This window comes from Vulpes vulpes, chromosome 13, assembly GCF_048418805.1.
Source record: "Vulpes vulpes isolate BD-2025 chromosome 13, VulVul3, whole genome shotgun sequence".
Taxonomy (NCBI): Eukaryota; Metazoa; Chordata; class Mammalia; order Carnivora; family Canidae; genus Vulpes; species Vulpes vulpes.
Genome location: NC_132792.1, coordinates 91,001,763 through 91,023,228, shown reverse-complemented (window position 1 = coordinate 91,023,228; position 21,466 = coordinate 91,001,763). Strand labels below are relative to the sequence as shown.

The following is a 21,466-nucleotide window of genomic DNA, read 5'->3' as shown; positions in this document are numbered from 1 at the left end:
TGTCTGATATTTTAAAGCCAAGAGGGACCTAACCTAAAAACATATGCTACCTGATAAAAATAAATATTCTATTCCACCTTATAATTAACAAGCCAGATTCTTAAATCTCTACTGGCTTTAGTCTGCTACAATTGGTTTTATCCTCCATCACTCCTCCTAAGCCACTTGGGAGAAAAGTAACTTGGAAAGACAGAAGTACTACAGTTCCGTGGAAGCAGAAGCCCAATTAAAGAAAGTGTGTTTAAATCATGTGTGTTCTTAACCTTGTTTTTCATAAGCATATATCAGTCATAATCATAAAACTGTAAGGTACTGTTATCTTACTGTAAGATACTGTAAGATATGGATTATATTTCTGTACTGCCAGCGGGAGAGCAAAGGAAAGTATCCATACATTGGAGGGCCATTGGATGGCACTTTACAAAATGAATAACTCAGTGGACCTACTGTAGTATTTTTCTGGGTGTTTGGCTGCTTCAGTTTTATTCTTATAGGATTTTATAGGCTATGTCTATCCCACATAGGATTTCTATAGATAGTCCTTAGGTCCTTAGGATATTTGATTTAATGCTTAGTATATGTAGTATTAACCATCTGTCAAGTCAAGGATAATAATTATATGGAGTATTTGTCAAATCAGCTTATTTTTTTTCAAATAACTCTGATTACATATATTTGATTTACTATAAACCAAGCCTTTAAATTATTTACATTAGCCCCAATGTTTGTTCTACGTGATGATGTGATAGACTAATTTTTATTATAGCAATATTTGTAATGCAGTTAAATCAATATTTTATAATATTCTCTTTCTCATTAGTATTTAAGAGAATTGTCATACTTCTGACTTTTCTTGTGAGAATTTTCCCTAATAATTTCAAGCTGAAGAGGTGAGAGAGATACTTTAGCAATCATTTGCCATTCCAGATTGATTTAGTTTGAGATAATAATTTGATAACTTAACCTAAGATGTTTTTATTCTGAGTATTTTAACTTTCATAATTATTTAAAGTCATTCATGGCCAAGAATGAAAGACCTATTTAAACTATATGGATATTATACATTGTGGATTTTTTTGCGCTATGATAAATGTGTATAAAGTTTTACTTCAACTATTAATTTATTTTGAGCTCAAGTGTAGAGGTTTCCAAATACAGTGCTACAAATGAATTATAACAAAGCCAAGATCTTGACCATGCCAGCCCATGGGATGATTGTCTTGGCCCCTTTGGTCATGTGTTTCTCATCCATCTATCCCAACCAGCTTAAAAGTACTATCATATTCTTTGTAAGCTACAAATAACAAAAGGTTGGGAAACACCATTCTATATAATCCAAAATATTTTTAAGTTTGATAACTTTTCTTGCCCCTTTGCGTGATCATTTGCTGTTTCTAAATACCATTATCTTAGTATAATAATATAGTCATTCTTGCTTCTTAATCTTGGTGATGTAGTTGGTTAAGCGTCCAACTCTTAGTTTTAACTCAGATCATGATTTGGGGGTCCTGGGATCAAGCTCCACATCAGGCTCCATGCTCAGCATGGAGTCTGAGATTCTCTCTCTCTCTCTCTTTCCCTCTGCCTCTCCTACCTGTGCGCGCGCTCTCTCTCTCTCTCTCTCTCTCTCTCTGTGTCAAATAAATAAATCTTTTTAAAAAAACAAGTTTTGGTAAATAGAGCAAGAACTTAACCACTATAGTTACTTATTATCTGATCAAACTACTGAAAATGTCAGTGAAATAATAAAGTGATGTATTTGATATAAATATTTTTATGTTTGTGAAAAATTTGTAAGTTTTCTGACTTATTGCAGAGAATCATACTGGAGTATTAAAAGCATTTGAACTGAGCATTGGCAGAGTATCCCTTTTAAGTGTAATAATTCTCAATCCAGTCATTATGTCTGGGGTCATTTTTTTTTTTTTTTTATGTAGCACTTTCTGAAAATCATGCGAGCCAATAGGGAAGTAAGTTTCTAACATAATACTTTAACTTTAATTGTATCATCTTTCAGCAATGTTATTAACAAAGTGGGATCAAGTAGGATCATCCCCAAAAAGAGAAGAGAAAAATATACATGTATATAACTTGGAAATTTAGACGTCTTAATCAACTTTATTAAATAATGGCATCCAGGTGCCTGACTGGCTCAGTTGATAGAGCATTTGACTCTTGATATTGGGGTTGTGAGTTAAAGACATTAGGTGTAAAGACTAAATTTAAAAAAAAAAAAATTATTTTAAAATGGCTCAGTGATGTTTTAAAAATAAATAATGGCCTCAATTTCTTTGTAGGAATTGAAAAAACTTAACAAATTTGTTTTAATGCAGAACTAGAATATGAAACAATGAAACAGGAGAATACTCGCCTACAGAATATTGTTGATAACCAGAAGTACTCAGTTGCAGACATCGAGAGAATAAATCATGAAAGAAATGAATTGCAGCAGACCATTAATAAATTAACCAAAGACCTGGAGGCTGAACAACAGCAGCTGTGGAATGAAGAGCTAAAATATGCCAGAGGCAAGGAGGCGGTATGTCATATCATTTCCAGAGTGGCAACTTAGAGCTGACATCATAAAGGTCTATCCCTATTAAGAAAAACTGGGTAGAATAAATTGGCTAAAGAACTAAAACTTTTTAGCATTGATATTTTACTAAAACACACTTATCCCTTTATGTCAATTCAATAACACCCCAAGTTCTCTCAATCAGATTTAAGGTAGCCTGTAATTTTTAGTAGTAAACCAAGAAAAAAGCAAAAATATCTCTAAGTCCATGAAAATAATTTTCATAAATCACATGCCTTCTAGAAGAGGGTATGAGTCAATTCTTCATTTACCTATTCACTAGTCAAACATTTAATTAACATCTGCTGTGTGCCACTACCCATGCTGAACTTAGAAGAATAAAAAGACAGACTCTCCTCTCAAGAAACTTCTGATCTAGTTGATATTTTTCTACCAAGAGATCGCACCTCTAAAGATGTTTGCACAGGGTATTGAGAAAGCATATAGTATACCTAACCCAAATGTAGTGTTTTTGTCTCAGGGAGATGTATGAGGTGATTTTTAGAAAGGTTTCCTTGAGGAGGTAACACTTGAACTGAATTGGGGAGTATAAGTAAGATTTATCTTGGCAGGGACTCCTGGGTGGCTCAGCAATTGAGCGTCCGCCTTCAGCTCAGGTCCTGATCCTGGGTCTAGGGATTGAGTCCTGCATCAGGCTCCCTGCGAGGAGCCTGTTTATCCCTCTGCATATGTCTCTGCTTCTCTGTGTCTCTCATAAATAAATAAATAAAATCTTAAAGAGAAAAAAAAAAAGAAAGAAACTGTCCCCATTAAAGAACTCCTCACTCTCCCCTCCCCCAACCCCTGGAACCACTAGTCTACTTTAAAAAAAAAAAAAAAAAAGAATTATCTTGGCAAAGGTAGAGGATTCAGCAAACGAAGAAGTATATGGGAAGGCCCAAAGAGAAAATAGCATGTTGTATTCTGTCATCAGAATCTTTTCATATGGCTGTAGCTTAATAGTGAGGGATATGGCACAGCAGAAGAGAAGACTCAAGAAAAAGCGCAGAGCAGACCATAAAGATTCTTTTCAAATGTAAAAGTTTGGACTTTATCCTGAAAGCTCCAAGAAGCCCTCAAGATTTTTAAACAGGGGTGCCTGAGTGGCTCAAGAGGTTAGGTATCTGCCTTCAGCTCAGGTCATGAGATTGAGCCCTATGTCAAGAAGGAGCCTGCTTCTCCCTCTCCCTGCTCATTCTCTCACTTTCCCTGTCTCAAATAAATAAAAATCTTTTTTTTTTTTTTTTAATTTTTTAATCACATACTACGTTTCAGATCTCATTTTTGGTCCTGGGAAAAATGGATTGGAAGGAAACAAAACAGATAAAGATATGTGGCAGTAATGTGGTGACAAGTTATGAGCTGAATTTAGATAGTGCTCAAAGAAATGGGTAGATCCTGACTAGTTAGGAGGTAGAGTGAATAAGACTTGATGAAAGAAAAGGGGTGTATTCATAGTGTCTGGCTTGGGCAGTGGGGCAAGCAATAGTACCACTTACTCCAAAATAGAATAGAAATCAGGCATAGAGATAGTATGCTAGACCTGTTAGGTCCATGGGGCATCCAAGTGAGAATATCTAATAAGCTGTTGTTCTGTGAGTCTGAACCTAAGCAAACAATATGTGTGTTTGCAATGTAGATTAAGAAAAATCAGTATGTATTGTGATTGAAGCCACAAGGGTAGATGAATTCACCAAGGAAAAACGCATAGGAAGAAGGGAGCACTAGCATCTTAAAGTGGGCAAAGGTCCCTTAAGAGTGGACTAAAAGAAACTGAGGACTAACAAGAGAGTTCAGGAAGATAGAAGCTGAGAAAGGAAGTCAGGAAGGAGTGAGCAGTGTCAAATGCAATAACAGGATTTAAAATTTTCTCTCAGATTTGGTAACAGCAGTCACTAGTGACCTTCACTAGAACCAAATTATTTGACTTCATTTCAGTTTTATAGATAGTATAGTACCCTTTTAGCCAACATTGTTAAGAAAGTAGGCTCACTGGCCATATGAATTTCTAAATAATTAAAGTTGATCCTTATTTTTGTTGGCAATCCCTTATAAATGTTCTATACTGCCTTGCTAGCTATGCACTATTTACTCTTTCTTTTTAATGTAGTTCTCAGTAGACATGAACTTTTTCTTAATGATTTAGCATAATCATGACCAAGACCCCAATGTATTCTAAAACAATAAGTTAACAGGTTGTCTAGGGACCAAATAATATTTTCCTATCAGATAATTCCAGAGTTATCTTTTCTGCTATTTACACTATTGCATTCCTCAGAAAAGTTATGTAAATCAAGACTTTTTTAAGAACAGGCAATAAAACATGTCTTCCAAAGAGCTGTCTTTTTTTTTTTCAACAGAAAAAATAGTTTCAAAATTAAGTTTTGAAGTTTTCTCCTCTAGTATTTTCATTTATAATGTATGTTTATTGTAGGTATAGTACTAAAATTTATACCTCACTGGGAACCCTGGGTGGCGCAGCGGTTTGGCGCCTGCCTTTGGCCCAGGGCGCGATCCTGGAGAGCCGGGATCGAATCCCGCGTCGGGCTCCCGGTGCATGGAGCCTGCTGGAAGATTAGGCTGAAAGAAGAAAATTATGTGGGAAATAAGTAAGCAGTGATTTGGTTAGGGACAGAGTAGGCCATATACAGTGAGAAGAAAACCTTAGGGTACATACTAGGTAAGAGAAAGATTAAAGAATGATAGTAGAGGGGATCCCTGGGTGGCTCGGCGGTTTGGCGCCTGCCTTGGGTCAGGGTGCGATCCTGGAGTCCCGGGATCGAGGCCCATGTCGGGCTCCCTGCATGGAACCTGCTTCTCCCTCTTCCTGTGTCTCTGCCTCTCTCTCTCTCTCTATCATGAATAAATAAATCTTTAAAAAAAAAAAAAAGAATGATAGTAGAATGCAAAAGTTTAATATAAACATTGTATCTATCTTTTTTTCTGGACTGATTTTTATTCCACATGCCACGTCTGACTGGTAGTAGCCTTCTGGATCTCTATGTTGAGGTAAACATTGAGCCTGCATCTGCTCATTAGGAAAATGTATGATCAGTTTTCACTGTCTGAATTAGTTGTAGGAAGAAAAAAATGTGTCACACATTTGCTCTCCCTGCAATTAGACATGGTAAAGTGCATGGGCTTGTAAAAACTGTTTTCATTAAGAGAAATAAAATGCTAGTGAAGAACAGAAGCAACTACATGTAAAACCATTTATTAAGGACAAACAGCTACACATCTTAGTAATCCCTAGAAAGCTATATTACAATTAGAGTAGTTGAAATTGTTTCCTGATTCATTAGTAAGAAATGTTAAATGAGTGGCACCTGGCTGACTCAGTCTGAAGATTTTGTGACTCTGGATCTTGGGGTCATGAGTTTGAGCCCCATGTTAGATGTAGTAATTACATGGATGGATGGATGATGATAGATAGATAGATAGATAGATAGATAGATAGATAGATAGATAGATAGATAGATAGAATCTTAAATGTAATATATAAGTAGTATTGCTTTTAGGAGCTTTAAATTTTTGGAAATTACAAATTAAGCAAGTTCCAAAGAATGTTCTTCCCCCATTGCATTCTTTCACTTGAAGTGTTCAATTTTATGGCTAGAAAACAACAGAAATTATGTGTCTACTAAATTAGTAATAAGTGTTATGAATAAAAATAAAGAGGATTGAGAAAATCAGGGTGCTATATTAAAGCAAAAGCCTTTTTTTTGATGATGTAATTTGAACAGAGCCCTGAAAGGAAAGCAGACCAGGAAATATGGAATTGTGTTATTGAAATATTTTTGTTAAAATAACATATGTGACTTAAATGATTGCATTTCACTTATTTTGGGTAAATGAAATGTTTAATTTTGTAAATTGACAATATTAAGGTTTATTTTGTTTCATAATTTCTCTGACACTTTAAAAAGTAAGTTTTAGTTAATACCTGAATATAGATTCTTGTTCCAAACTATTTGGTAAATGAAAGAACAGTAGTATATTGCTTACTAATTAATTACAGTCTTTAAATTATCCTACAAATTTAGTGTGAATAAAATCTTTCATTCTTTGTATTTTAAAACTACCACCTTTACTATTGAAATCAAATTACTAAACTACCATAAAATACATATAATTTTTATGTATAATTGCAAAAATGCTATTTGAAAACCTTATGGAATGGGACTCTTCGGTTTACTTTAACATTTCTTTTTGTATTCTCTTCTTACAGATTGAAACACAATTATCAGAGTATCACAAGTTGGCCAGAAAATTAAAACTTATCCCTAAGGCTGCTGAAAATTCCAAAGGTTATGACTTTGAAATTAAGTTTAATCCTGAAGCTGGTGCCAGCTGCCTTGTCAAATACAGAGCTCAAGTTTATGTAAGTAATCATGAGTACTTCAAAAGATTTTTAAATGATATGACTGATGTCTTGTTCATTTATTTATAAGAGTTTAAACTTCAGCATGTTCATAACTGAGGACTGAACATAGAAATAAAACACTGAAATTTTTAATCTACTTTCTTTTTGGTACTTAAATTCTCTCTATTGTACCATCCTCTTTGAACTATAAAGCCTTTTCCTCTCTCCTTACTTTATTTACTCAACTAACCAAAAGAAATTTTGATTATATTTAATATAGACACTAGGATCATAAAGAGAAAAATTACCTGTGCTCTTAAGTTGCTACTTGTCCCCTCAGAGAAAGAGTGATAAAAATAAATCATTGCTATGTATGTGCTTTATTAGAAATGTTTATAAGCTATGGTATTGAGATCAATTCTTGCCAGAATTGAAGGGAAAGAAAAATATCCACAGAGGTAGTGGACGTAGAATGAAATCTTGAAAGATGAGGTATTTATTGGGATGGTCTGTGGGAAAGAGCTTCAGGCACAAGGACACAAATGAAAGCATGTGCGAAGGCATGAAATATAATAGGGCATTAAGTAATACCAGCAGTCAATAATGAAAAATCTGCACCAAATTTTTAAATATGGACAAGGATGTAATTTGAAGAAGAAAATTTTTAAATCGTTCTGTTGAAACTTCTCAATTATTCACAGATTTTAGTATTTTAGTGCTCCCTCAAAAATATAAATTTTCAAAATACTTAGTTTTGAATAAAGAATGTCAGTGAGGGGGACGGTTGGGTGGCTCAGTGGTTGAGCATCTGCCTTTGGCTCATGGCGTGATTCTGGGGTCCTGGGATTGAGTCCCTCATCGGGCTTTCAGGAGCTTGCTTCTCCCACTGCCTTTGTCTGTCTGTCTCACTCCTCTCTCTCTCTGTCTCTCATAAATATATAAATAAAAGCTTTAAAAAAAAAAAAAAAGAATGTCAGTGAGAGTCTAAAGGTATGCATTTTTCCCTTGAGAATTATTCATTCAATAAATTATTTATTAAGTGCATACTATGTTCTATACCAGCTAGGTGCTGAAGATGAAGTACCCAGAAACAACCAACTCCTGCTTCCCCAGAGATCATAGTTTATTGGTGAACAGAATTGGATTAAATAGGGTTAGACTCATTTTCTATAGAAAAAAAATTCAGGGGATCCCTGGGTGGCTCAGCGGTTTAGCGCCTGCCTTTGGCCCAGGGCGCGATCCTGGAGTCCCGGGATCGAGTCCCACGTTGGGCTCCCGGCATGGAGCCTGTTTCTCCCCCCTCCTATGTCTCTGCCTCTCTCTCTCTCTCTCTCTCTTTGTCTATCATAAATAAATAAATAAATAAATAAGGAAGGAAGGAAGGAAGGAAAGGAAGGAAGGAAGGAAGGAAGTAAAATTCATCCAATAGGGATCCCTGGGTGGCGCAGCGGTTTGGCGCCTGCCTTTGGCCCAGGGCGCGATCCTGGAGACCCGGGATCGAATCCCACATCGGGCTCCCGGTGCATGGAGCCTGCTTCTCCCTCTGCCTGTGTCTCTGCCTCTCTCTCTCTCTCTCTGTGACTATCATAAATAAATAAATAAAAATTAAAAAAAAATAGCTCTTAAAAAAAAAAATTCATCCAATAAACAGTCTTTTACTGAATTGTTTCTCAAAGAATAGGTAGGCAGGTAGACAGAGACAGGCTGGTAGGGATATAGTTTACACACCACTATTTTGAGTTGTTTGATGCTGATGCAAGAAAATAAGTGCCTGCATCAAATCATTGTAGAAAGGATTATCCAGGGATGTCTGGGTGGCTCAGTGGTCGAGCATCTGCCTTTGGCTCAAGGCATGATTCCAGAATCTGGGATCGAGTCCCATATCAGGCTCCTTGCATGGAGCCTGCTTCTCTCTCTGCCTAGGTCTCTGCCTCTCTGTCTTTCTGTGTGTCTCATGAATAAATAAATAAATTTTTTTTTTAAAAAAAAGGATTACCCAGTATAAAAAGAATGCACATTCCTTGAAAAGAGGGAAAAGTTTTTCTGTGATCTCTGAAAATAGTTTTACATAATAATAGAACAATAAAAATAGGAATAGCATCCAGAAAGTATATAACCCCACTGTTATAAGTAGTATTTGGAGAAAAGTTCTTAGATTAAAGAGGCATTTCATCTTTCAAAAAAAGAACAGCCAAAACTAAAACTCAGCAATAACTTCAAAAGACATACTAAAACCATAGTAACATACAAAGTTTTCTTTTGGTGATGAATATGATTTGGAGTGAGAGGTGGCGGTTATACAACATTGAATGTACTAGAATGCCACTGAACTATATGCTTTAAAGAAGTAGTTTTATGTTAAATTCATTTTAACTTAATTATTTCAGTTTAATCATTTTTAGTTTTTTAAAGATTTTATTTTATTTATTCATGAGAGACGCAGAGAGAGAGAGGCAGAGACACAGGCAGAGGGAGAAGCAGGCTCCATGCAGGGAACCTGACGTGGGACTTGATCCCAGGTCGCCAAGATCACACCCTGGGCTTGGGCTGAAGGCAGGGCTAAACCGCTGAGCCACCCAGGCTGCCGAGTTTAATCATTTTTAAAGTGTGAATATGACCTCTATAAAAAAAATAATAATGAGAAACTCATATTATGTTGCAAGAAAATTAGAGGATAAATAGAAATGTAAGCAGTAAGAATTTCAAAGTTGCTAAACATGTGGAGATGCCAGGTGAGTGGCACACCTAGAGGGCATGGGAACTCTGTGCCTCTTCTCAAGTACGTTTCCCTATGCATCTCTTCCATCTGGCTGTCCTGACTTTTATCATTAAGTAAACTGGTAAACATTTGTCTATTCTGGACTCCTACCTTGCATTATTCATGGAACAACCCACCCTGGTGATCTCTCTGTGGTAACGTGTCTAGATGTTCCTAGTTCTTTTTGCAGCCTCCGAGTCCTCATTGTTGTAGGTTATTCAACCAGTCCCTGCTGGTGGACATTTGCTGTTTCAAGTCTTTTGCTATTATAAAAAAATTTCAATAAATACCAAAGAGAAGACATACAAGCAGATAATTGTAAGATTAAACAATTGAAAAGGATTAAGAGATAAACAAAAATTATTTTCAAAAGAGATAGCTATATTGGGACGCCTGGGTAGCTCAGTGGTTGAGCATCGGCCTTCATCTCAGGGCTTGGTCCTGGAATCCTGGGATAAGTCCCTCATCGGGCTCTCTGCAGGTAGTCTGTTTCTCCCTCTGCCTGTGTCTTTGCCTATCTCGCTGTGCCTCTGCCTCTTTCTGTGTGTCTCTCATGAATAAATAAAATCTTTAAAAAAAAAAAAAAAAAGAAAAGCTACTGTATTAAAATAACTGTACTTATAAAATGTTTAAATAATAGCAATGAATCTTCAGACTCCATAAGCAAATCTAAGATTTTGCAAGTATTCAAAACCAAAAGCAAGTTACATACTATAGTTACAGAAATTACACTGAAAATTAGTTTTGTTGATACTCCTGGATAGCTCTTCGGTTGAGCATCTGACTCTTAGTTTCAGTTCAGGTCAGGATTTCAGAGTGGTGATATCAAGCCCCATGTCAGGCTTTACACTCAGCAGGAAGTCTGCTTGAGATTCTGTCCCTCTGCCCCTCCCCCTGCTCCTGTGTTAACTCTCTCTCTCTAGAATAAATCTTTAAAGAAAAAAATTAGTTTTATTGCCTTATTTATGATGTATTAATTTAAAAACATCATGGCTTCACTTTTTTTCCTCCAAAGTGGCTACTTCTATCATAATATGTAAATGCTTCCTGAGAAATTTTGTAATTACATGTATCATATGTAACCCATATCCCTGTGTATTTTATAGGTACCACTTAAGGAACTCTTGAACCAAACTGAAGAAGAAATTAATAAAGCTCTAAATAAAAAAATGGGGTTAGAAGATACTTTAGAACAGGTAAGTAACAAAACAATTATTAAAAGCAAAAAAAGATTTTTAATTACTTAAATGTGGTTTGTAGTTTCTAAGGAATAAATTTTTAAATAAGATATTATGGAAAATAAGAGTTAAGTACACCCTTGTCTTAGAAATATTTGAATTAAATTTTTAAGTAACTTAAACATTCTAGGCTACACATACATTGATGAGGAAATGATAAATGAGTAAATTTCCCTTGTTTTAAATGGAAAATTGCCTCTTTCAACCTGAGATAATTTAATATCTCTTTTAAGTTTTATTTATGACAAAGACTTAACAGGCTAATACAGAAATTTAAATAGTTCTAAATGAAACTTCGCTCCTTTAATCGAGAAGACTCGGTTTTCTTTTTTTTATTTTATTTTATTTTATTTTATTTATTTTATTTTATTTTATTTATTTATTTTATTTTATTTTATTATTTTATTTTTTTATGATAGTCACACAGAGAGAGAGAGAGAGGCAGAGACACAGGCAGAGGAAGAAGCAGGCTCCATGCACCGGGAGCCCGACGTGGGATTCGATCCCGGGTCTCCAGGATCAGGCCCTGGGCCAAAGGCAGGCGCTAAACCACTGAGCCACCCAGGGATCCCCAAGACTCAGTTTTCTTAAGTAATCAAAGACCTGTTAAAAACAACACAGGAAATTATTTTAACAAAACACAATCTTTGCTTTCTAGGCAGATTACCTAAAAGTAAAGAAAAACTTTGTTTAAAATTCTTATTAAGAGTAGACCAATAATCTAAGAAACCTGTTCTATTAACAGAAAGAAAACCAAATTCTAAGTTTGTACTGGCTTATTTTTGATATTAAAACTCTAGTACTTAATTAAAATTCATTCCAATCTTGGGGCCCCTGAGTCTCCCTTTGGCTGGTCATGATCCCGGGGTCCTGCCCCACATCAGGCTCTCTGCCAAGCAGAGAAGCAGAGCCTGCTTCTCCCTCTGCCCCTCCCCTTGCTTGTGCTTTCTCTCTCTGTCTTACTCTCTCTCTCAAATAAATAAATAAATAAAAATATTTTAAAAAATAATTCATTTCAGTCATACAACCCTGACCACACATAGGATGTTTTTCCCTTATTATTTCTAGCAGTTTTAATTACACATATTAGAATTTCTAACCCTTGGAAATGTTTAATTTCTAATGAAATCTAACAAGTCAGAAATTAAACTTTTACATTACCATTCTGTGGATTAGCAGACAAATACTTTTTTATGATTTCTAGAAACATGCTTTTGCACAGAAAATTTGTCAGAGTGGCATAACACGTTTACTAGTAAATCCACATACCTTGAGTTCCTCTGTAGAAGGAAGTAAAAAGTGGATAAACCAATATTCAGCAATTAATGTTTCAGTACTTTATCTTATTTGAAAATGATATGAATAGTGAATGAATTTAACTTAACTCATCATTTAACTTAACCTAGCAAAACTTGAAGGTTCCAGGTTACCAAAAAGATTTAGAGAGACTATTTAAAAGTTCACCTAAAAGCTTTTTATCTTATTTACATCCATTTAATTTATTTGTTTTTTACTATGTTTAGATTACCCACCAAAACTTCATTAGACATTAGACAAAATCAGCCATCATCCCAAGCTAATTTTTCTTGCTGACAAATTTTGTTAAGAGTTAACATAAACTCATTTGATTGATAAACCCAGGTGGAATAAGACTTGTATGTATGCATTTTATTCAGTGTTGATAACTTTTAAGAAAAGTTTATTTTAATTAAATCAACAAAGTTTAAGCTAACGTTAGTATTAAATATTTTCTTAGGTGACGTAAATTCAGAAAGTATTTGGGTTAGTTTCTATTTTAACTTTTTATGAATACTGAATTTATTTAAGCACTTATTTTAAGTCAATTTAATAGAGCTTTTTTACAAAAAATTTTAGTAATACCTTCCAGAGGTGGAAAATACCACTCATCTATAATACACATATAATAGACACACATAAACATACAGACAGATGTAAATAGAGACCTTATGGCCTCTGTGTTGCTAGTTAGAAAGAATTTGTATCTAAGTTGTTTTTCTGGTAGATGGAGTAAGTTAAAGCTGCCTGCCTGGATGGCTTAAGCTAAGTTTTAAATATTTCCTTTTTTCATTTTTTTCCTGATAAGAATGACCTCCCTGATGTTGTACTTTAACATTTAAATCTCAAAGGCACAGGGAAAGAATACAAGTTACAAGCCTTTTAAAATAAATAAGGGAAACTTGGGCACTGATTTAAAAAAAAAGAAATAGATGAACTTTGAAATGCTTCTAGAGCTGCATTTCTAGTTTTGCAAAGAAGTGAGTAAATGTGAAAGTCTAATTGGCTTTGTTCAATTCACAAATCATGCAGTATCCCATTATAGAAAAGAGCTCCAAATGGCTACAGAAAAGGAAAGAGAGTAGAAGCACACAGTTAGGAACCCTAACAGTATCCTGAGTGATAAATGGTAAAAACTCAAACCAAAACTATTGCAGTAAGGATAGAAAAAAGAGATTGAAAAATTGAAACAATGTAATTCAGTGGTCCATTTGGACACAACCCTGAGATCAGGACCTGAGCCAAAATCAAGAGTAGGATGCTTAACCGACTGAGCCACTTAGGCGTCCCTGAAGATTTTTAAGTCAGGACATAATACCTTTGTACTTTAGTAAGCCCACAATGTTGGCATTTTGAAGGCTAGGTTAGAAGTACATGAGACTATAAGCACACAGTTCAAAAGCGTAACAGTATCCTGAATGATAAATGGTAAAAACTCAAACCAAGGCTATTGCAGTGAGATTTAAAGATTGAAGTAGTGTAATTTAGTGGCCCATTTGGTTGTGAAAGTTAAAAAAGAGAGAAATTAGGAATGTTCAAGTGTCCAGCTTTGGTATATGATGTTAAAAAAAAAAGAAAAATTATTCATGACACTTGTTAAAGGAAAGAAGGTGGACTTTAATCAAGGGGACTATTACAAAGAGGTTTTATAGTAGGTGAGAGAGATTGGGCTCCACTCCAAAAAATGAGAACTTATAACTAAGAAGTAGAGTGCAGATCAGTGGATAAAAAATTACAGAGAGGAAATACTAGGGATAGGGAGGATTCTATCTAAACCAACCTAATAGGATTCTTGCTGAAAGCAAGCCAAGGTGATCAGGTATCAGCTGGAAGATGTTGGAAGATGAGAGACTTGATTAGATATAGACCTCTCAGAATAAAGTTCAAAAGAGCTAAGTAATTTGGTCAAGGAGAGAATCTTTTGGAGGTAATGTTCTAGAACCTTGATAAAGAATATGAGAGAAGGATTTAGAAGAAAGAATTTCAGGCTAGGATATGCTGATTTTCAGATCTCTAAAACATCATTGTGGAGAATGTTCTGTAGGCAGTTGGAGTGTGGACGTAGACATAAATAGTTATTCTTAGCATGCAGTTAATTAAAGCTGGAAGATTTCCCAGGTGTGAAAATGAAAGCACTCTCCCAAGTGACCAGATGAGAATATAGCCAAGATCAGAATCCTGGGAGAACATCCACATCCAAAGTACAAGCAGAAAAAGAAACTGTAAGGAAGAATTAGAAGGACCTCCAAGATTTAAAGAGAAAACTAGTAGCTTCCATTGTCATAGAAACCAAGGAAGGAGATTTCAGAAGGGAGTGATAAGCAATTATATATGTTACTCAGATATCAAATAAGATTAAGTCTGAAAGATGTTCATTGACTTTAGCAATTAAGATGTTAATAGTGACCTTTGCAAAAGTGACTTCATGAAGCAGAAGAGCCAGAAAGCACATTGCTGTGGATTGAGGTTTGAATGGTAGTAGAAGATACTACGGTATGAACAGTCTACCCCATGGTTTGCTGCAAATTCGAGGATCACAGAAGTTTGAGTCTAAGGAGAAAAGATGGAACAGTAGTTAGAAAGTAGTATAGAGGAAAGGTTTTCATTTTTATGGGATGGGGGAGGGAATTGTTTGGTTTTAAAGATGAGAGAGTGAGTTCAAGAAAAAGAGGGTAAAGTTTAATAAATTACAAGCCAAAGGGATTGATGGATTTGAATGTGGTTCATGAAGAAATACAAAGGCTTGGGGTCCAGAGAAGAGCTGAAGGAGTTGTTTCTCTTCATGAGGAAAATGAGTGTCCTGCATCCTGAAACTGACTGGAAGAAGGAAAAGTCTCATACATATTTTGGTTGCTTAGAGGCAAGAAGTGATGGAAATCCAGTCTAGTGGCTCTGTCTTTCCAATGACAGAAGGAAAAAAAAATCATGTAACTAAAGTAACTAATGATGTGTTCTTTGCTTATAAGCTTCAATTCTTTATTAAATGAATGAATGAAAAATGACTATAAGAAGTATACCAAATATTAATAGCAGTTCTTTAGGATTGTAGAATTATTAGTAATTGTTACTTTCTTTAATTTTTCCATTACTTACCACAATGGAAATATATATTTTTGTGGGCAGCCCAGGTGGCTCAGCGGTTTAGCGCCACCTTTGGCCCAGGGCATGATCCTGGAGACCTCGGAGCCTGCTTCTCCCTCTGCCTTTGTCTCTTCCTCTCTCTCTCTCTCTGTCTCTCATGAATAAATAAATAAAATCTTTAAAAAAAAAAAAAAAGGAAAAACTTTAGAAAAAAAAAGAAATCTATATTTTTGTAATGGGGGATGTCTAATTGATGAAACTTTAGTAAAGCCCACATGAAAATTAGATGCTGCTCAGAGATTAAGTAAACATGATTTTGACCAAACATAACAGCCTTGTGGAAGTTCTGATTATTTGGGATTCCACTGGTCTTATTGCAGGTAAATTTAGTGAAACAACTTGTTTAAATTACCAGCTACTTCAGAAGTAACATATCTTTAGACTGGAAGTTTATAGTGTAGGGGCCAAGGGCGAATTGCCTTGCCATTTTGGCATACAGCTTATTTACATCTGAAAACGTTCGAGGCCCAAAAGACTTGGGAAGAAACTTTGATCTCCACCCACCCCCTAACTGCCTAAAAGAATTTAAAGGTTTAAAGGATCTCCCAGAAGGGAGCTACAGTATAATATAAACTAGGGATGGTAGACAGGGAGGAATTTAGCAGAGTCTCTGTTAAAATTCCTTTCTATGTCCCATTGTATTTGTGTGGCCCGGCAAACATTTGTTTACCAAACATTCACTCCTCCATTTTCCTGTGAATGCCTTCTTTTTCTTGAAGTCCCAGACCCCTACCCTCTTATCCTTAGTTGAGGATGAAAAATATACTTCATTTTGCTTGTCTTTGGAATCTCATGTCTTTGTGGATTCCCCATACATATGAAATTAAATTTGATTTTTCTCCTGTTAATCAGTCTCATGTCACTTTAATTCTTAGACCAGCCAGAAGAACCTTAAAGGTAGAGAAAATTTTTTTCTGCTCAAGAAGAGCTTCAGTAACTCTAGTCTATTTTTAGGTGGGGAGGGACAGAGGGAGAGCAGAGAAAGAATCTTAAGCAGCCTCCATGCCTGGCTCAGATCATGACCTGAGCTGAAATCAAGAGTCAGACACTTAACCAACTGAGCCACCTGGGCACCCCTATAGTCTAAAATAACCTGAAAATCAGGTGTGTATAGAAAAAATCCTTGGAGTTAGAACATCTTGGTTGGAATTCTGGGCATATGGCTTGCTTCATAATTCTAAGTGAATAGCATTCATTCTAGCCAATTCTTCTCGTTTATAAAATAGAAAAGGAATATTACTTACAAAGAGACTTTTGATAATTGAAAGAGAAGTAGTATATATATATTATATATATATATATGCAAATTTCTTTAATATATAGTCATTTTACCATCCTGTCGTTTACCAAATAACAATTGTTTCACTAAGTTTTTCCCCAAAATATGTATATATAATTTTTTTAACTTCATGTATGTGTTGAATCATCCTTTTAAAGAAAGATCCTTTATTTATACACTTTGCTATTTACTTTTTCTTCTTGGTGTAGCCGGAAAACATTCCATATTAATTACTGGTATCATCTGGTATTAGCACTTGTTGGCAAGAAATGAATTTTGGAAACATTTTTTTCTTTAGTTTCAGTTTCAACAGATTGTAAAGCTCAAACTTTAACAAGATTAAATGTGTTCACATTATTACTCTTTGGAAGAATGCATTGACTAAGAACCAGTTAGCAGACATCCAATAAAATCTATATGAATACTTTTAACATCCTAGAAAGTTAACATACAAATGGAAAGCTAGATAACTAATAAAATAGATCAAATCTAAGTAAAGCTTAGACTTCAAAACTAAAGGGCAAAAACAAATATATTAATAAGTTAATAAAAACATTAAGAGTGTATGTAATAGGGGCACCTGGATGGCTCAGTCAGTTAAGCTTCTGCCTTCGGCTTGGGTCCTGATCTCTGGGTCCTGGGATCAAGCCCTGTTTCGGGCTCCCTGCTCAGTGGCAAGTCTGCTGCTCCCTCTTCCTCTCCCTCTATTGTCTCTCTTGCTTTCATTCTCTCTCAAATAAGTAAAATCTTTAAACAAAAAAAAAGTGTATATAATACATGTAGTATTATATAAGATATATGAGAGTTCAAAAACTCCCAGAGCTACTATGGAAAAGTTACTGATGTCCTTATTTTACTGAGAATTGAGCCAGATTTTTGATTCCTAACTAATGCTACTCTGCATTTAAGTATTATACATTAAAAAAACATAAGGTTTTTTGTGTGTTTTTTTAATTAATTTAACTCCCCTGGGGAATAATATTTGGGGTCAAATGGTACGTGAGAATCTAAAAGGACTAGAAACAACATGGTTCAGTTAGTTGACTTGATAATATGAAAGTTTTTATAGCTTACTAAAATGATTTTGATATATGGCTATGATTTCTCAAACAAAGTTTTATTCCCCAAGTTAAATACAATGCTAACAGAAAGCAGGAGAGGTGTAAGAACTCTGAAAGAAGAAGTTCAAAAGCTGGATGATCTTTACCAACAAAAAGTTAAGGTAAGAACATTGCCACAGTTTGTATAGGTGAACCAAAGCTATGTCATAATATTGACCTGTTCTGACATCTAACTGAATCTTTAAGCTATATCCTATTGCTTGTGTTTAAGTTTAATCTTCTAAAGTTTATTATAAGGAGTTATTTTATTTTGTTCTTAATTTTTAAAGGATTTTTTTTCTGGATTTGGGCTACTTCACCCTAGAACCTGTTTATTGTTCAATTAGTTTTTATACTTGAATATGAAATTCTGTGTCCTTATAAGACCAAAACATGTTGTAAATGTAATTCTTCTACCTTTTATAGAAATTTAGTTAAGTACTCCTTGAAGCATAAACTTCCAATAAAGCTTTGTGTCTGTGGTTGCCTGTAAGTCATTGCAAACTGACTATCTTGGCCAAATTCCAAAGATCATTATTATGAAACTTGAAATTTTGAAATGTGGATAAAATAATAGGATTAATTTCCGACCACTTCTGACCCTCTACCTTCTGTCCAGCATTTTACATAGAGTAGCACTCAGATGACTGTTTATTACCGCTTATATAACTTACGTGAAAATTTTAGTCCTACCAATATTTTTTACTTAGTTACACCAACAAAGCATCAGGAATTAAAAACTTTCTCTCGGCCTTGTATTTAGCACCTATACATTTTGTCAAGCAGTAGAAAGTTTTAGATAATACACCACAGTAATATGATTTACATGTGAAATATGAGGCAGTTGGTAATCATTTTTGTTTTTTCATATGTTCTCCATGGCAATACTTGTGTTTAACCTCTTAAAGCACTTCAGTGAAAGGCTTTCATATTTCATCTTGAGAAGCCTAAGAGTTGATGATTTGGGGCTCCTTTGCCTGTGCATAATGACTACATGTGTGAAATAAAGGTAGTGTGAAATTTACCCACATTTTTGCATATAGAAAAGGCCTCTTTTGTTGATCAGAGGAAAAATTTTAATTAAACTAAAGTTTCCTATTGTAATACATACTTGAAGATACTGCTGAATGAATTATACAGGCCTGTTGGGAGAATGTCATATTTACATTTACAGTATAAAATTCCCAAAGGAGCATTTTAAAGTCTCTTATATGTAAAACAGTACACATGGTGAGAATACAAATGATGATACAACCTGATTTTTTTAAGTGTACACCATATACCAATTTATGGTATATGAAGTATACATAGTACATGGAATATATAGAACATAAATATAAAAAACCATAACCATCCCTTTATCTTGATAGGAAGCTGAAGAAGAGGACAAAAAGTGTGCCAGTGAGCTGGAGTCCTTGGATAAACACAAACATCTGCTAGAGAGTGCTGTTAATGAGGGCCTCAGTGAAGCTATAAATGAATTAGATGCTATACAGCGAGAGTAAGTTCATGTAACCAAGATTTATAATGTTTATTTTGCGATTATTTAGCATTGCTGTAAAACTAGATCTTTATTAGCTCTAATTTATACTATACTATCTGGGGGAGAGGGAGTAGTGAACAGAACTTACACAAAAAGAGCTTGTAACTTGAGATACTGTCCCTAAATGAATAGATTCTGCTACTATTACAGTTATTGCCCCCTAAGAAATCATTCATTTTTATATCTAGTTAATAAATGGTTTAATGGCTTTTAAACCTTAAAAACAGCATGAGATTTTCAATCAAAATATTTTGGCTATTTGTTAGTATTTTTAAGATATTTATACTTTCTAGAAATTATATAGAGTAAACTATATACTGTAAATTATACAGTCATTCTATAACAATATGCACATAATAATCACCACGCTGCAAAATCATGGAATAAAAAATCAGGACTTACAGGAAAATTGGGGTTAGGACACAACACTCAAAATCTCTGTCAATGACAAACATAAACAAAAGATGGGAACCTAACTAAAATGTTAGCACAATTGTACACATGTTCAATGGCTAAGAAATACATAAATGCTATGATAAATATGACACTATCTTAAAGAGATCTGAAGTTTGCCTGGGGAAAGGGGCATTCAAAGGGTTGTAGCTTGTAAATTATGGAGATGAGGTGGAAGGAGGAGTATCTGAAACCAGATGGAAAGTTTTAACACCAGATGTGGATGCATGTGACTCATCTTGTATGCAGTGAACTGAGGAAGCTGGTCCACATTTGAGGTGTGTACTTTAAGTGTTGTGTATATTCCTTTGCATCTGGATTCAACTGAGTGCAGTTTTCTGCATTCACCTAGTGTTTCTCAAGAAGGAAATGGCATAGGGACACCTCTGTGGCTCAATTGGAAAAATATGCAACATTTTTTTTTTTTTTTAGCGTCAAGCCCCATGTTGGGTATAGAGATTACTTAAAAAAAAAATAGATAAACTATAAAAAAAGGGGGGGAGGGGGAATGGCATAAGCAAATACAAATTTTTGCATTTATGCTTAATATATGCTCAAATATATCAATCCGAACTGGAACAAATACATATTTCCAAACAAGCAGCAGAACTCTGTATTATGTTATAGTTCTTAGAAGTTCTTCGTTATCAAATTACACATTGTCAAGTTTTCCCTGTTGGTTTCACTTATTTTAAAAGTTATATTGGAAGAGTTTTAGCTATTGTGTATTAACAGTAACTAAAATAGTGACATCCCTTTTTTAAAGAATATTCTGCCTTTGTGTATATAATTCTCTCATGCAACCTATATAAAGTCAATATACTGAATAGTTAATCCATAGGCTTTTTTTTAAAAGTCTTAATTAAGTGACCCTCAACTAAAAAAAATCTGAGATTAGAAGTACAATCCTTAGGGATCCCTGGGTGGCACAGCGGTTTAGCGCCTGCCTTTGGCCCAGGGTGCGATCCTGGAGACCCGGGATCGAATCCCACGTCGGTCTCCCAGTGCATGGAGCCTGCTTCTCCCTCTGCCTATGTCTCTGCCTCTCTCTCTCTCTCTGTGTGACTATCATAAATAAATAAATAATAAATAAATAAATAAATAAATAAATAAATAAATAAGTACAATCCTTAAAGCACACCTCTTCACTTGCTTATTTGTAGTTTAGGGATAAAAACAGCTGAATCTTTCAGTCTTTGCATGCCTGAAGGTAAGACTCCCACTCCCCCATTCAGATGTATGTAATGCCTTGCCCCTGAAAGCATTTAAATTTACAATCCTTTGGAGATTCAAGCAAGACCATTTGTTCCCCAAGTTTTATATGTTTAAGCATGAAGTTTGGGTGCTGTTTTGTTGCTTTCAAAGGATCTTTGAAAATATTTTTGTTTTAATGGTTGAGAAGCAAACAACACATATACCAATTACAATCTGGTTTTATTGAATATGAAAAGGAGAAGTGAGCTAATTAGAGCTGATGCGTTAGTTTTTTCCTAGACCACCTAAATGAGAGTTTTTATTCTACAGATACCAACTAGTTGTGCAAACCACAAGTGAAGAACGACGAAAAGTGGGAAATAACTTGCAGCGTCTTTTAGAGATGGTTGCTACACATGTAGGGTCTGTGGAGGTAAGTGTATGAAGGTCTTTCCTACATTCTAATAAAGTTTTTTGTTTTTTGTTTTTTATTTTTTTTTAAAGATTTTATTTGTTTATTCATGAG

General features: G+C 34.8%; 1 protein-coding gene across 4 annotated transcripts in view; it reads left to right on the top strand.

The window, feature by feature from the left end:
- NDC80 (NDC80 kinetochore complex component) overlaps positions 1 to 21,466 on the top strand; it is a 46,501-nt gene that overhangs the window by 18,832 nt on the left and 6,203 nt on the right. For all 4 annotated transcript variants that reach the window (XM_026005875.2, XM_072735043.1, XM_072735045.1 and 1 more), the window contains exons 11-16: positions 2,334 to 2,539; positions 6,804 to 6,956; positions 10,803 to 10,892; positions 17,780 to 17,872; positions 19,121 to 19,251; positions 21,271 to 21,373. In XM_026005875.2, coding sequence (XP_025861660.1) covers positions 2,334 to 2,539; positions 6,804 to 6,956; positions 10,803 to 10,892; positions 17,780 to 17,872; positions 19,121 to 19,251; positions 21,271 to 21,373 — 776 coding nt within the window. The remainder of the gene's footprint in view (positions 1 to 2,333; positions 2,540 to 6,803; positions 6,957 to 10,802; positions 10,893 to 17,779; positions 17,873 to 19,120; positions 19,252 to 21,270; positions 21,374 to 21,466) is intronic.